Genomic DNA, 16,301 nt, shown 5'->3' with positions numbered 1-16,301 from the left:
ATTTGATTAGTGGTATATTTTATTTTATTATGAAGATTTAGTTAGTTTATATTTTTTTTATTTGGAGGTATTAGTTGTAAATATCAATGCATTTCTCATTCTTAATTCTGTATGGTTTCTTGTATGGTTTCTTGAGTAATAATATTTTAAGATCTATCCACACTGTTGAGGAGTAGATATTGTGTCAGTTGGGCCATTACAAAGGTTACACACACGAGCTTATAAAAAAAAATTAAAAATTAGGGTTTTTGAATGATATGTGAGAAAGAAAAACATGTTGGTGTTATCATCATTTTCATCTTGGTTGTGATGTCTTGTATTTAAAAGAAATGTATAAAACTATATTATTCATTTTCCCCAACTTTTATTCTCTCCCTTTTTCTTATTTACAAAATATATTAATTATTAAAATTTAATATTTGGATTCAAATAGTGTAGGTTTTGTTTGGTTGTAGGAAACGTGTGTGCAAATTACCAAACCAGAGTGTTACCTAATATCATCTCACTTTTTTACTCTTTTAATTATTAATTATATGTTTATTTACAACAAAATTAAATATTAATTTTTTTCCACTTGTTCATCGGAAAAAATTAGTGTCTTAAAAAATATATATAATGATTTTTTTTTTTTTTTTTTTTTTTTTGGTTCTAGAATCTATTATTTTAAAACAATCATTATCTTTTTAGAATTTTGTTCATTACAGTATAGTTTAATAAAGGTTCTAAAATGTAACCCCCAAATAATAATAATATATTAAAAAAAAAAAGGCCAAAACAATTATGGCCCCATGATAAAAGTGGCTAATTTAGGAAATGATCATAAGTTTATAAACAAATAATACTCTCTCCATTGGGATGAGGCTTCTCGAGAAAGCCCAAAACAAAGCCATGAAAGCTTATACTCAAAATGGACAATATCATACCATTGTGGAGAGTCCGAGGAGGACAATATCTGCTAACGGTAGATATGGTGGGCTGTTACAAATGGTATTAGAGTCATACCCTATAAACTTAGTTGTGTCAATAGATTGGTAAATCTATCCTCAAATGTCGAACAAATAACTCCAAAAGAAAAAGGAGTTGAGCCTCGATTAAGGGGAGGAGGCGTAGGAGTCAGTTGTGTCAATAGATTGGTACAGATGTCGAACAAAGAACTCCAAAAGAAAAGGAGTTTGTCAATAGATTGGTACAGATGTCGAACAAAGAACTCCAAAAGAAAAGGAGTCGAGCCTCGATTAAGGGAGGAGGCGTACTTTGTTCAAATAGAGGTGTTGGATGATGAAAGTCTCACATCCCCTAATTTAGGGAATGATCATGAGTTTAGAAACATAAAAAAGGAGAGGGAGACATTATCAAAATAAATAAATAATTTATAAGAAGATTTCCTAATAAACATATATAATAAAAATAATAAAATACGTAAATCCAGATAAATAAATAATTAGAGGAATAAATGGTATTTTGTTGATTTATTCAAACCATTTTAGAAGGAAAAATTTCAAAGAATCTTAAATTGGGCATTGAAAACCTTTTTAGGTACACATTGAATTAAACACACTCTACAATTCTGCCACGTGTTCTTCGAGAAGGAATGGGTCTATAACCCATTCTCAACTGACACGTCAGCTACACTCTTTCCTTTTCCTTTTTCTTTTTTTTCTTTTTTTAATCATATTAATTACTTCCTTTTCCCAAAAATATTTAGACTAATCATGCAATACCTTTTATCCTAACTAAAATTCTAACCTAAACTTATACGACACTCTATCGAAAAAAATAAATCAAAAGTAGGAATCTTCCCGTTCAAGTCGATATTGTTCACCTCAACATCTTTACTAGCATATCGGGATGGTTTTGATACCATATATAATGGTCCAAGTTCATCGCTAGTAGATACGGTTGGATGATGAAAGTCACACATCGCTAGTAGATACTGTGTGAAACCTTTTGGGGAAGCCCAAAGTAAAGCCACAAGAGCTTATGCTCAAAGTGGACATTATCATACCATTGTGGAGAGTCGTGTTTATCTAACAAATACTATTAATTGTACTCGACAATTAAGTCCTTCCAAATAAATTTAAGTTTATCCAATAAATTGTAATTTAATTTTGATCAAAATAATAGACGTCGATTTTGTCACGTAACATGTCATCGTTGAACTTGTTGTAATTATAAACATATATTTAATATAAAATTTATGGAATTTCAACCTACGTTCTTTTTATATATATAAAAACTAAAATAAATAATGAAATTGAAATTAAACTAGGGTTAAATTTGATAGGCCTTATCAAGTTGAAGGGTAATTTTGATTTTATCTTCCAAAAACTTACTAGGTGGTAAAGGGTGAATAATTATAGTAACCACATTTTACAAACTATATGCATTAATATTAAATATACGAATTTAACACTTAATTTTCATACACCAGCTGTCCCCCACATTAATTATAATATATAGTCTTTATATTTAATGCATGTAACATAGGTGACAATTTGGGCATCTCTTGCTTATGTCACCTCATTTTGCTAGGGGCACTTAGCCGCCAATTAAAATTATCAGTATAAATTGTCAATTATTTCTCAATTTAATTACAATTTTCATAATAAATAATTTCCTATATATTTTATTTCAATTTATTTTTTCCAATTTTGGTCATCCTATCATAAAGTTAAAAAAAAAAAATAGAAAATTATGATTAATTATATTTCGCTTATTTCTAATTTTACAACACATTATTAATTAAGATGGATTATTTATTTAGTAATTAATTACGATCATAGTTTTCTCTATCCATCCATACATTAATAAAATATGAACGCTTTTATTATTTTTAATCAATATTTTATATTATTTTATTTAATAATTCATTCAAAAGAAAGAAAAAAAAAAGTGCTCAATAAATGTTTAATTATGTAAAATTATACATATTTCATTCAATAACTTATACTACAATTAATTAAATAGATTAAAAAATTTGAAATATTCCTAATTCATGGAATAAATTTAAAAAAAAAGAAAAAGAAAAAGAAAAAGGTAGACGCCAGGTGTCGGAGTGTAGTGACAAATATCCTCAATCATTGCAGAACAGAAATTGTGACTTTCCATTGAACCCTCACGAACATGTCCAGTCACGCTGACGCACAATGCCACGCGGAGGATACTCATTGAAAAGAGTGATTTAAATATGCTACGTGGCAGTCGAGAGGGGTGGGAGAGGCTGCGGCGGCGCGTGGGGTGGTGGCGCTAATATTAAGGAGGCGTTGTTGACATTTGAGATTAGGATTTTGTTGGAGGAAGTGAACCGGCGTTGGAGAAAAAGATAGAATGGTTTTGAGTGGTGAGGGATAAAAAGTGAAGGTTATGGGTCACCAAACCACACGACTTTTTAATCCCATTTATGGCTCAGTTTGACTTTTTCCGATAGTCTTCCAGTTAATTTAAAAATATCCCGTTATTATTTATTATATTAATAACTAAAATTTCATATAATTAAAATATTAAATACTTTAATTATAAATATTAAATATTTTTAATCATCATCGTAAGCTTAAAAATATGGTAGGATAAAGTTGGATTATAACCTTATTTTTTGAATAAATGGAGTTGAATTACCTAATTTTTTTTAAAACAATTCAACTTAATTCATATAGTAATAATAATAATAACAATCCAATCTCAATGTTTATAGTTTGAGTTGAGTAGTTTAAATTGATTGAACTTGAAAGAATCTGAAACTATAGCTTGAGCTATATGACAATGGTATCATTTAATGACCAAAATATATGTGTTTCTCTCTTAAAATAAAAAGTTTATTCCTAATAGTTAGAGAGAGAAAGAGGTATATATTTATAAATATTAGAAAATTCAAATTCTAAATTTTAAACTAAAATACACAATATTTAAAATGAACCTACTTTTCAATTTTAAGGTGGAAACCAAACAAAAATAAGTTAGTTATTATTGTCACAAAATATACTTAATTATTCAAAAAAAAAAAAGAAAAAAATATTTAAAAAATATTTATTTGTACAAAATGACAAACCTTTTTCATTTTATTTTTCCTTATTTGATCTTTTCTATTTTCATATATCAATCATTTTCATTATGTAGCCAAAATTATATATATATTAAGGGGGTGATTTTTTTAGCCAACAAACTTGACTTTTATACATGTGTAAAAGCTCGAATTTAATTTCTTCTATTTCCCTTTAATTTGACCTTTATTATTCTTTTCTTAATTTTTATATATAAAAAAGTATATATATGTAGAGGATGATTGGAGTCTCACGTAATTTAATTAAAGAAAAAATTATAAATATATAAATGAGTGACATTATTTTTATTTATTTGAACTTTTAAAGGACCAAAAATAAAATTATGAAAATTTATGCTTATAATAAATAAAATTAAACAGCATAATAACACATCCAAAATAAAATTAATATTCTTAATTCGTTGACTTGGTTTACCAATTCCAATATTTGACCATCCAAATTCCCCCGACCGGATGTCTGGTCCATAAACACACAATGAAACGACGCCGTTTCAGTGCCCCCGAATTAACGTGTGGAGTTTAAACGCCGCAAAAAAGAGAGAAAAAAAAGTAATAATTAAAAATGAAAATAAAATCGTGGGTCTTTTACCGGCTATCACCAAATTCATCTACCTTGTTACTGGCACCCCCGGTATCCCGGTTCCTTAAGATAGTTCTATCTCTCTCCACCACGTGGCAGCATCCTATTCCCTCTCAATGTATATATTCACCTTCCCCTCTCCATGCATTTGAGAAAATAATTCCAAAACTATTTTTCATTTATTTTCATTTACAATTCTAATATTTTTCAAACGATTTATTTTCTTGCGGTTTCGATTCTTGAATGAGAGGCGCACAAGGCGGAGGAGCTATGGTGATGGAGCGGCCCGGCAGATTAAATCGAAGGCGATTTGGAGCGTACTTGCAGTCCGATCCGGCGATTTTTTCCGGTAGCGATTACGAGTTCTCTTCACGGCATAGCAGTGCGGTGAGTCCGGTGTATAACTACCACAAATCGCCGGCGAGTAGTGACGCTTCGCCGTCCTTGATGTCGCCGTGGAATCAATCGGCTTCTCCGTATTCGAAATCGCCCTGGATTGTTACGTCGAGGATGAATTTGTACGATGATGAATTTTACGCTCGGAATGGATTGATTGGATCTCTGGTTAGAGAGGAAGGTCATGTGTATTCGTTGGCTGTGGCAGGGGATTTGTTGTACACTGGATCGGATAGCAAGAACATTCGCGTGTGGAAGAATTTGAAGGAGTATACAGGATTTAAATCGAGTAGTGGATTAGTGAAATCGATTATCTTCTGCGCAGACAGGATTTTCACCGGACATCAAGACGGAAAAATTCGAATCTGGAAAGTTTCGTCGAAGAATCCGAAATCTCATAGCCGAATTGGAAGCCTACCGACATTGAAGGAATTCGTGAAGAGCTCGATGAATCCGAGAAATTACGTGAAAGTTCGTCGCCATCACAACGTCCTTCGTATTAGGCATTTCGACGCCATTTCATCGATGAGCTTGAACGAAGAGTTAGGGCTTTTGTACTCTGGATCTTGGGACAAAACGATGAAGGTCTGGCGAATCTCGAATTCGAAATGTCTAGAATCAATTAGCGCTCACGATGACGCCGTGAACGCCGTCGCATCGGGATTAGAAAGCCTTGTTTTCACTGGATCTGCCGATGGAACAGTGAAGGTTTGGCGAAGGGAGATGCAGGGGAAAGGTACGAAGCATTTTCTGGTTCATGTGTTACTGAAACAGGAAAATGCGGTGACGGCCTTGGCGGTGAATCGGCATTCGGCGGTGTTGTACAGCGGTTCGTCGGATGGAGTGGTGAATTACTGGGAGAGCGAGAAGCAGTTGTCGCACGGCGGCATCCTCCGCGGCCATAAACTGGCGGTGCTCTGTTTAGCGACGGCCGGAAACATGATGTTCAGCGGATCCGCAGATAAAAACATTTGCGTTTGGCGGAGAGAAGAGAATAGCGGATCTCATACGTGCTTGTCGATTCTGACCGGCCACGCAGGTCCAGTCAAATGCTTAGCGGTTAAGGAAGATAAAGAAGAATCACCATCGCTGCCGGAGGAAACCGCAGCCAGGAAGCTCTATAACAGTAGCCGACGGTGGATTGTATACAGTGGAAGCCTGGATCGGTCGGTGAAGGTGTGGCGAGTGGCGGAGAACGCGCCAGAGCTGTTCAAGCTCCGGGAAGCGGAGCGGCCGTACAAGTAGAAAAGGCAAAACAGAAAAGAAAGTACTGGGCGTTCCGATTTGCATGGCGCTTGGGGTTGTTGAAGAAGGTCAGATATGGTGCAGAAGGGTGTACGGAAATGGAATGCAGTGCTCCAACGAAAACCCGCCACGTGGATTCTTTGAATCGATGAGCCGAATGCAGTTTTTTTTGTTTTTTTTTTTAAATAATTGATTTTTTGTGAATATGAAAATGAAAATTTAATGTTTGAAATTGGAAGGGTAAAGCCGACATATGGACATACATTATTTGTGTGTCGTGTCGGAAGAGTTGCGTATATACATATTTTTTTTCTTTTCTTGTGTACATAAATTTTACGCCACATAGGGACACAAATGTCTTATGGCTTATCCTTCAAGTTATTTAAAGCTGTAATATTCCTTTTACACTTTTTTATATTTTATATTTTATATTTTTTTTTATTTTTTTATTTTTTATAATTATACCCCATTTTCAACTTACCCGTATTTATTGAAAAACATTAACGATAATTTTATTTATTTCATAAAAATTTATTTATTGAAAAAACGAGATTATAAGACTTAAATCTTCATTGACTTTTTGAAAACTTTGTGTCATAAATGGAAACGCATTCCCCTCTTTCTCCCCTACATAATTATTATATATATATAAAAGAAAATTATATGACTTTTTTATCCTTAATCTAAAATTAATTAATCATGGACTTAGTTGACATAACCTTCCTAACAGATAAAAGGATCGAATTTACCTAAACCCACAAAAAGAGTTATATAGTGCCGAATTTACCCTTAAACCCACAAAAAGAGTTATATAGTGTTTATTTAAATTTTCAAGAGATACTTTGATAGACACTTTGAGAGTGGAGCATGTTGAGTTCTTATTCATCTCTCTAGAGTTGTCATACCGATGTCACGGTTGAAATCAAAGCCATATTACTTGCTTTAAGTCCATGTTCTACTTACATGCTTGCTTTAAGTCCATGTGCTACTTACATGGATGATACGTGTCTTTCTGAACTAGTTTTTTAATGAGTTAAGAGATTCAAAATTCGTATCTTTCTGAACTAGTTTTTCAATGAGTTAAGAGATTCAAAATTCGTGTCTTTCTGAACTAGTTTTTGAATGAGTTAAGAGATTCAAAATTCTTGAAATTTCTCTAATACGTCACAATTCAAGCCAAAATAGGGTTAGTATCGAAATTGAGACAAAAAAAAGTCAAACGGACGGAAAAATAGAGCTCACACTCTGCATTCAGTTGTAGCAACTGAGTATTTTCCCTCATTGAATTTTGAAGTTTAGGCATCCCCGAGAGAGAGATATTAAACCCAAAGGAACTTGGTTCAGATTGTCTTCCCAAATTGGTCGGCATACAATCAATCGGCCCCTATTACCTCAAATAGTTGGTAAGTTCTTGCTCTCTTTGGGTGTAGGATCTGTCGTTGCCATGGGTCACTAAAAGGGGATCACCACAACCAAGCAGTTTGGTTAAATCTTGCATGGATTGTTGTCCAAAAAGTGGGTCGGACAAAAATCTAAGAAGGGAAGGGGCGAGTTCCAGCGAACCGAGTAAAGAAGAACCTCTGAGTCGGTTTCGGTTTCTAAGAATAGATCAAGTACGCTAAGGCCTAAATATGCGACCTAGCCTAATGTCATGATTGTACTTTTTCAATTGTGCGGTGTCGTGATCTTGACATAGAAGTTTAGATCATCTATTGTATGTGAGACCAGATGGGCCTCCCATTTACTGAAATACAAGAATGAAGATTGCATTATGCGTGGCACAAGGTCTCACTTTCTTGCAAGAAGAGGGACCTTTTCAGGTGAGATAGCTCGTTGTTTAATATTTACTATAACGAACGGCCAACAACGTTTAGAAGTTTATTTACTTGATTTCCTCATTTGAATGAATACTACTTAACTTAGAATTGTGTTCTTATTAATTAATGTAGGTCCTTGGTAGGATAGCCCTAGCCCTAGCCCACAATGATTGAGTAGTTGTTGTTGTAGTGTGCAGTTTCGTATTCATTTTGGTAAGTCAACGAACAGCTAGTCCAACGTTCAAATTATCATCGGAATAATGTTGAGATTAATTGGGAGAGAGTGTCACAATCTACGATGCTATTGTATCCTTAAAAAATTTATTTAAGACGTCGACTAGTTCAATTGAGAGAGAGAGAGCCACTCTTACTATGAAAACAATAGGTTGCGCCTACACGGAGACGGATAAGGCGGCGACACAGGCACCCAACTGACCAAGTAAGAGTTGATACAAGGCAAGTGTCATTTAGTTGGTGAAAAAATTGGTCTAACATTAAAACAAAAATACATCAGAGGACAGTATCATTTTACTCGCAGGTCAGTGAAAGAAGATAATATGTACTTTGGAAAATGGGTTGATGTTGGAAAATTGAGGTTATGCAAAGCCTTGGTTGATCTTTTGTAGCTTCTACGTATGTTACGATGTGGTGAAGATATTGATGAAGAGGCAAATCCTTCGAGAATTAATTTTTGGATTGATTAGATCCTTATCTGAGTGGGAGAACGGTTAGCTTGTGGAGTCTGACATTTACTAATTAATAAAGTTTACTTAGTAGTTAAAGTAAGTTCTTCGTCAAATGTATGTTTTAATCAGAACAACAAAAAGAATTGAAAAACATATGTTTAGGGTTCTTCAAGTTGTTTTTTTCTAATTCAGTTATTTGTTTCGAAGTATTTCGATCGAGGGTTAAAATTAACATCTAGTATCAGAGCTATGATGTCGAAATAAATTCCATCACCACTAAGAGTTACCGAAGGAGATGTAACAATAATAAAAAGTGAAAATGAGAAGAGTAAAAACACTACAGTATTGTTACTCATGAAGAGTAACTACCCAACATAGTCGATGAAGATGTGTGTTAATTTATAGGCACAAGACATGCGAGACACTATTAAGTATGGTGACAACGTTTGAGGAGTGTAATGACAATATGACTCTTGCTGCCATTTACCAATTAAACTTGGAGGACATCATTCTTATGTTGGTAGAGAAGAACTCGGCAAAGGCAGCGTGAGAGAGGTTACAAACAATGCAAATAAGTGTGGACAAAGTCAAGGAAGCAAAGGTATAGACCTTGAAGAGTTAGTTCGAGCTATCTGCATGAAGGACAGTGAGTTGCTGGATGACTTTGCCATGACATTGACGACAATCATCGCTGGCATCTGCTCGTTAGACAACAAGGTGGAGGAGATCTCTATCGTCAAGAAGTTCCTTCAAGTCGTCCCCCAAGGTTCATGCAAATCATTACCTCCATCGAGCAATTTGGCGACCTTAAGAACATATCACATGAGGTCATTGGTTATCCTAAGGTCCATGAGAAGAGACTTCGTGCTTATAACGTAGAGAGGAAGAGAAACACCTCTTACTCACACACGATGAGTGGCTTGCATGAAAAGAAAAAAGAAAGAAAAATGTAGCTAATTCTTTCTTTTAAGGTACGAAGGGACGTGATAGCCACAATAAAGAAAACAAAGGTAGTAGGCGTTGGCACAAATGTGGTGGCAGAGGAGGCTGTGACAACCATTCACAAACCCTTAGAAAGAACAAGTACATGATCAAGTGTTATTCTTATGAAAAATACGGGCATTGTGCAGTAGAACTTTGCAACAAGAAAGCGATGAGGAGGCAAACCTCACATTCATGCATGAGCAAGGGCTCGCATTGATGTTGGACGAGAAGACGTCCAACCTGTTCGTGCTCTACTAAGAGATGGTTATGACGAACCTTCTCACAAATAGAGAAGATCAAGTGGAGATCAACACGTAGGACCTAAACAACGAGGTAAGCAACTTCATGATCAGAGATCGAGTAAAGCAAAGAGCATGATGAGAAGCTCATTGGGGATGTTAGTTTGGCGACGGATCAATATGTACCTATGCATAATTTCTGGGTATCACGAGCCTGAAAAATGTGACCTCATTCTAATTCCAACATTGACGAACTTAAGGGGCACATTGAAAGATGATCGTTATCAAATTTTTATCTACATAGAGTTAGGTGGCAAACTTAAGTAGGTCCACAATACTAAGGCTAAGTTATAGGGGACGGATCTTTTCACAACCCAACCCGAAACTTTTCACAACCCAACCCAACCCTCTATTTTCGGGTTGGGTTCGAGTTGGGTTACCAAATTTTTTTTTTTAAGTTTTATTTATCCACAATTTATAATTATTTGGTTATAATCTTAGATAAAATATATTAAAATTTCACGTACAAACACAAATAAATCTATAATTATTGACAAAAAAAAAAAAAAAAAAAAAACTAGCGAAAATGGTAATATATTAACATAGTTCAACATTATCCTAAAACTATAAATAACTATATATCGATATCTTTTGAAAATTATAATTATTCGGATACAATCTTAGATAAAATATATTAAAAATTCACATACAAACACAAATCAATCTATAATTATTGAAAAAAAAACAAACAAATTCAATAAAAAAAACGAGCGAATATTGTAACATATTAACATAGTTCAACATTATCATAAAACTATAAATAACTATATACCGATATTTCTTGAAATTTATAATTATTGGATATAAAATATATTAAAAATTTACATATAAACACGAATCAATCTATAATTATTGATAAAAAAAAAAAAAACAAATTCAGTACCACTCGGGCAAACCCATAAATACAAAAAAATTATTAATGTATTTTGTATATTTTTGTTTGGCTTGGGTCAACCCAAAAGTTTTGCTCATGAACCCGAAACCGAACCGATTCAGTTCGGGTTCAAAAAAATGGACACAACCCTACCCGAAATGCTAATCCAAACCAACCCAACCATTATAGTTCGGGTTGGGTTGGTCCGAGTTGTCGGGGTGTCGGGTTGAATGTACACCCCTATGATATAGCATAATATGCCACAAAGTCTACATTACAAATAATTCTAGCATGCTTAAACCCTAATAAAAGAAAGAATTTAATGTGAGTTACACTTTGGAACTAGTTTAATAAAAAAAAAAAAAGCCTAATTTGGAGGCGGTCTCCCGAAATTCAGAGTCCAAAGAACCCAAATCCCTATAGCCCTTACTCAATCTTCTTCGTCTACCTCCGAATTCGCGGTTGCAGACTCGCCATCGCCGCCAAATTCGCCGAATCCTCTGAACCAACGATGTCGTACGATGACGTGGAGATAGAAGACATGGAGTGGAACGAGGAGCTGCAGGCCTTCACGTACCCATGCCCCTGCGGCGACTTGTTCCAAATCACGAAGGAGGATCTTAAGCTCGGCGAAGAGATTGCTCGGTGTCCTAGCTGCTCTCTTTACATCACTGTCATCTACAACATGGAAGATTTTCTCGGAGACTCTGTTCAGAAGAATAACACCGGACTTCAGCCTTCTAAACAACGGCCTACCGTTGTCGCTTAAGAATTCAGGTTATTTACCGATCAACTTGTTTGTTGTCGCCGGAATATTCAGACGAAGTTATTCTCCCTTTTTCCTTTTCTTTTTAGATGCGTTTGGTGGTTCCTTTTAGGCTACCTTGTTCATACGTCCATATTTTGATATGCCTATTTTCTAATTCGATGTGTAAATGGGAGGATAGTTAACTCGAACCTGGAATTTCCTTACGTTTTAGAATTTAGGTGGTAAAATTTGTGAATGGAGGAGGCTTTCGTTTTGGGATTGGATATAGATAATGTTGCTTCGCCTCCACCTCTCAGGAGGATGATTTCACTTGGTTTGTTGTATAGCTTAGTTTTACATCGACACCAGTTTAGAACTCTGGGCAGGCCTAGCTTTAGCGTACTAAAATTTCCAATTGGTGTTTCCTTTTCTCTGTGGTAAATCGTTCATTGATAAGTTTCTCAGAATGAATACTTTTTTCTTGAAGCATTATGCTTTGTGTTTGTTTGTGTTCATCAAGTCTTTTGGATTTACCATGTGAGGAAATCTTTTTGGTCTTTGTTGATACACTATATCTAAAGCCTCGTGTTTCTTCTCTCAGTTAAATTCTCTATGGAAAAGGTAGCTCTGATTGACTCTAACCGCAATCAATAATATATCGAATTCTCGAACCTTAGGTGTTTAGTTTGTGATCAATTGTGAATGGAGCAGACTTTCATTTTGCGATTGAGAAAAGAGAATATGTTGCTTTACCACACCCCCTAGGAGGATAATTTCAATTGGTTATTTATTTGGCTTAGTGCAGTAGACATGGCCAGTTCATTACTCTGTATAGGCCATAGCTTTAGCATGTGACTCTTTATCATTACAGTTCCCAATTATTTAGAGAATGGTGATGATGAAGCGGACATCCTGCAACTATGTTCTTTGTTGTTTACCTCATATATGGAAAGGAAAGCCCTGTCAGTTTCTCCAATCTCTGGATTGTTTGGCTTAACCCTTCTTTTTACTTATCAAATGGTGCAATATAGAAAAAATTATTGTTGATTTCTTTTCTGTAATAAAATCAAATGTTCGGAGATGAATTTTTGAAAAAGCACATGTTTTTGAGAGTATTATGCAATTGTGTTGGTTTGTGTTCATTATAAAACTATGTTCTCTACGTTAGCTTTATATGGTTGCTCCTTTTTTCAGAGTGCTCGGTGATGAATCATGGTGTCACCACTGCAGCTGCACTTGTTGCAGATGAAATTTTGTCAGCAAAATTCTGAGGTCTTCGTTGCCATTAAAGTTTATTCCTTTTCTTTTATTTTTTTTTATCAGAATTATCCATAAAATAGAGGAAGGTAGAGTTGTATGCGGAAAAGTTCATCAAAGTACTATTTTTGTTCCTTATACATGGATCTTTGATCTTTTCACACGATAATTGTTTTGAGTTGAGATTTCCTTGGTCCATCGTCTGATAATGGATAACTCAGACATAAAATAGATTAAGTTCCCTAATTATGTATTTAAACTTTTGATTGAAAGGGTAATGACTTGTTACTTTTTCTGTTCTCATTTGTCTCTCTTAGCTCTTCTGGATTCTGTTCACATTTGTTTATTGCCCTGTTTCCATATTAGATTATATGATGGATTGATCGAAGTGTGTGAACTCATCAAAACAATCAACTTACTTAAGGGGACAGTGGCAGAGGCACTGAAAACCCCTTCTTATAAATGCAGATTAGCTTGGTTTCTTGGAAGTTCGGTTGAATTAGATGTTGAAAGCAATTCAAGGTGTGTTATTATCTTCCTATTTAGAATTGTTTATCTTCGGACTTTAGGGATGTGCTTCTTCTAACTACCATGGGTTGATCTAATGATCAATAAAAATCAGGTAAATAACAAAGCATTAAGAGATACAAGTCATGGTAGTCAATACTCATTAATTTTTGTTACTTCTTTAATCTTTCCGCTGATAAAAAGTATGATTTATTAGGGAGATTTTGCAAGAGAATCTTGATATTTAGATTGTGTAAATAGTGCTGACAGTTCTCTATGTAATAGGAGCTTTAATATTTTTGTTTACGTATAACCCAATGTTTAGGGGTTAAACCCAATGTTGTTACGTATAATATGATAGTACATGGATATTTTTTGAGGGAGAGTTGAAAGGGACAATGCTATTTTTAGAACCTTGAATAGAAACCCGTCAATGGTGCTCTCTGCTGTAACTCAAAGAAGAAACCATCTTGACATCCCACTTTAGTTGGGAGGAAAACGAAACATTCTTTACAAGGATGCGAAAATCTCTCTTTAGCAGACGCTTTTTTAAAACCTTGAGGGGAAACCTGGAAGGGAAAGCCCAAAGAGTACAATATCGGCTAGCGGTGAGCTTGGGCTGTTACACTATCAGTCTCTTTTTCCCTTTGTTTGCAAAGTTAGAGATCATGGACCTAAACAATTAAGCCAACATGTTATGAAGTTTACATTCCATCTTTATTCATGCCAATTGGAGCTTCTTTCCGTGCTCGTCTTTGCTCAAACGAGCAGGACTGTCTGCCAGATTCATCTTTTCCTTTATCATTGACACGATTACAATAGAGAAAGGAAGGGGCAAGAGATAAGATTATCAAAGCCTTTATGACAAATTCGAAATGGGTATTTAAAGGTAGAGGTCAAGAAAAGTTCAAAAGCTTTATTATTAGCGATTCCTTCACAGTTTTTTCAGTTAGTTTGAAACAAAAGTTTCCCCCACTTAGCATTTGCTTTTGATTTCTACTTTTTCTTTCAATGTGCAGTTATGGCCAATAACCATTCTCTGAAGGCAGCACTAAATCTTCACCTTTTACGACCATTAGCTTTCGGTAATGTCTAGAACCACACTACCTTGAATTGCTAGCTTTCACTATCCCTATTTTCATTGGCTTGGCTGCATTAAACTCTGCTGAATGAGTCTATTTATGTTTTCTTTTTAAATTTTTAGGACGTTTTAAATCTTTACCATCAAGATCACTCAATATTATCTTTATAGTTTTTCTCGCAGTTAGTGTGATCCATCTCAAGATATCCATATAATCATGTCTATACTTTAGAAAAGATTACAGAAACTTTGACACTCCGAATAATTTACTCATATTGGAATCATAACATAATTCGATTGCATCTCAACTTAGAATAGAGTGTTTGTGCTTCCTAGATCTTCACCTTATTATTACTTTTGTACATTCTACATTGGAAGCAGCAATGATTTTAGGATTAACAATTCCAAAATCTTGTATTGGTTCATGTTCTTCATTTTGCATCTAGTTTTTGAACTAACCCATCAGTCTCCCAATCAGAAAACCAATTTTTTAAAGCTCCTTTATCAACCAATTTTTTAAAGCTCCTTTATCAACTTTTGACAACAACTTTCATAGTGGCAACACATGCATTATGCACCAAATACTTGACTAGACAACCATCATGTATTTTTAGGTTGTTCTACAAGCCAAATGAGAGGATATAAAAAATTGCATTGGCTTATAGATCGATTTGATAAGCTAGAGTTTGAGAATATAGGCTTCAATGGGGCAATTTGTACCTCATGTGGCATCTGGTTTTGTATTCACTTTTCTTGGCCTTTGGCACACTGTGAATACAATCAAAACCCATAATCTCAAAGGCTCTTCAAGCTTCAAGGTAAGATTTTGGTACCCTCTTGATCGGCCGCTTTCCAAACTCAAGTATTTGGAGCTCGTTTTCGTGTTCTCTTTTTCAGTATTTGCAATTTTCAGACAATTTTGGGAGTACCCTTTTGTTCATTTGTCTTTCAAAGTCATCAACTTGGAGCATGCAACCATGTTCCTCCACCTTGCCATATTTTCGGGTTTCGCCCTCTACAGCGAGTTGAATAACTCATCAAACTTGTTGTCTGGGGTGGAGGGCATCTTTGCAGCCTGTGTCTTCAGTCAAGAACTGTTCTTGCTTCATTTCCACTCGGCTGACCACAATGGCATTGAAGGCCATTACCATTGGCTCTTGCAGCTCATAGTGTTTGCATCTCTCGTGTCGGTGCTCGTAGTTGCTTGTTGTCCTACTAACTTCCCTGCAGCTCTTGTTGTTTCATTGTTGGTTGTTCTGCAAGGGTGTTGGTTCATGAACATGGGGTTCATGCTATGGGTTCCAAGCCTGGTTCCTAAGGGCTGCAGCATGAGGATCATTGAAGACAAAATGCTGGGAGCAGTCATTTGTGCAACCAAGGAAGCTGATATGAGGGCTCGAGCACTTGCCAACCTGCAATTCAGTTGGATACTTGCAGGGATTCTTATATTTACTGGATTTATAAGCCTCAGATATACTAAATCTGAAAATTGCAGCTCGAAGATCCAGTTATCGGATTACGAGCAGCTTTGAGTGGCGCAAAAGATTTCAATATGCATTGACACAGCTACCAGCTGCTGGTGAATCAACCGGTCTAAAGATTGTGATTGTTCTGTTTGTTAAAACCATCAATCAGAATATATACATATAGAACTTATGTACATTTTGTAGACTGAAACTTGCTAGATTATGCAACTTTCTTGATGAACTTAGTTTCTTTTTAGTTTTGACTTTTTTTTTTTAATAAGTTTCTCGAGTTCTTGGGTATATT

General features: G+C 35.0%; 2 protein-coding genes and 1 pseudogene across 2 annotated transcripts; all 3 read left to right on the top strand.

Annotated features, from left to right (window-relative positions):
- The first annotated feature begins 4,490 nt into the window (after positions 1–4,490).
- LOC111792755 (protein JINGUBANG pseudogene) lies at positions 4,491–6,594 on the top strand (annotated as a pseudogene).
- A 4,689-nt stretch (positions 6,595–11,283) lies between these two features.
- On the top strand, positions 11,284–13,246 carry LOC111792791 (diphthamide biosynthesis protein 3-like). The gene is made up of 2 exons (XM_023674378.2): positions 11,284–11,715; positions 12,881–13,246. Exon 1 carries the CDS (start codon positions 11,450–11,452, stop codon positions 11,705–11,707), a length of 258 nt encoding a protein of 85 aa, XP_023530146.2. The 5' UTR covers positions 11,284–11,449; the 3' UTR covers positions 11,708–11,715; positions 12,881–13,246.
- Positions 13,247–15,235: 1,989 nt separating this feature from the next.
- Positions 15,236–16,253, top strand: LOC111792774 (transmembrane epididymal protein (DUF716)). Its single transcript, XM_023674357.2, has one exon. It carries the CDS (start codon positions 15,236–15,238, stop codon positions 16,061–16,063), a length of 828 nt encoding a protein of 275 aa, XP_023530125.2. The 3' UTR covers positions 16,064–16,253.
- Positions 16,254–16,301: the final 48 nt, after the last annotated feature.

The sequence above is a fragment of the Cucurbita pepo genome, chromosome 4 (genome assembly GCF_057944985.1).
Source record: "Cucurbita pepo subsp. pepo isolate OVF chromosome 4, ASM5794498v1, whole genome shotgun sequence".
In the NCBI taxonomy this organism is placed as follows: Eukaryota; Viridiplantae; Streptophyta; class Magnoliopsida; order Cucurbitales; family Cucurbitaceae; genus Cucurbita; species Cucurbita pepo.
The sequence above is the reverse complement of the archived record's forward strand: the minus strand, read 5'-3'. Positions and strand labels throughout refer to the sequence as shown.

Bases quoted from the DNA above. Each gene is read 5' to 3' on its own strand.
- LOC111792774 (XM_023674357.2), top strand. From the start codon at position 15,236: ATGGGGCAATTTGTACCTCATGTGGCATCTGGTTTTGTATTCACTTTT.
- LOC111792791 (XM_023674378.2), top strand. From the start codon at position 11,450: ATGTCGTACGATGACGTGGAGATAGAAGACATGGAGTGGAACGAGGAG.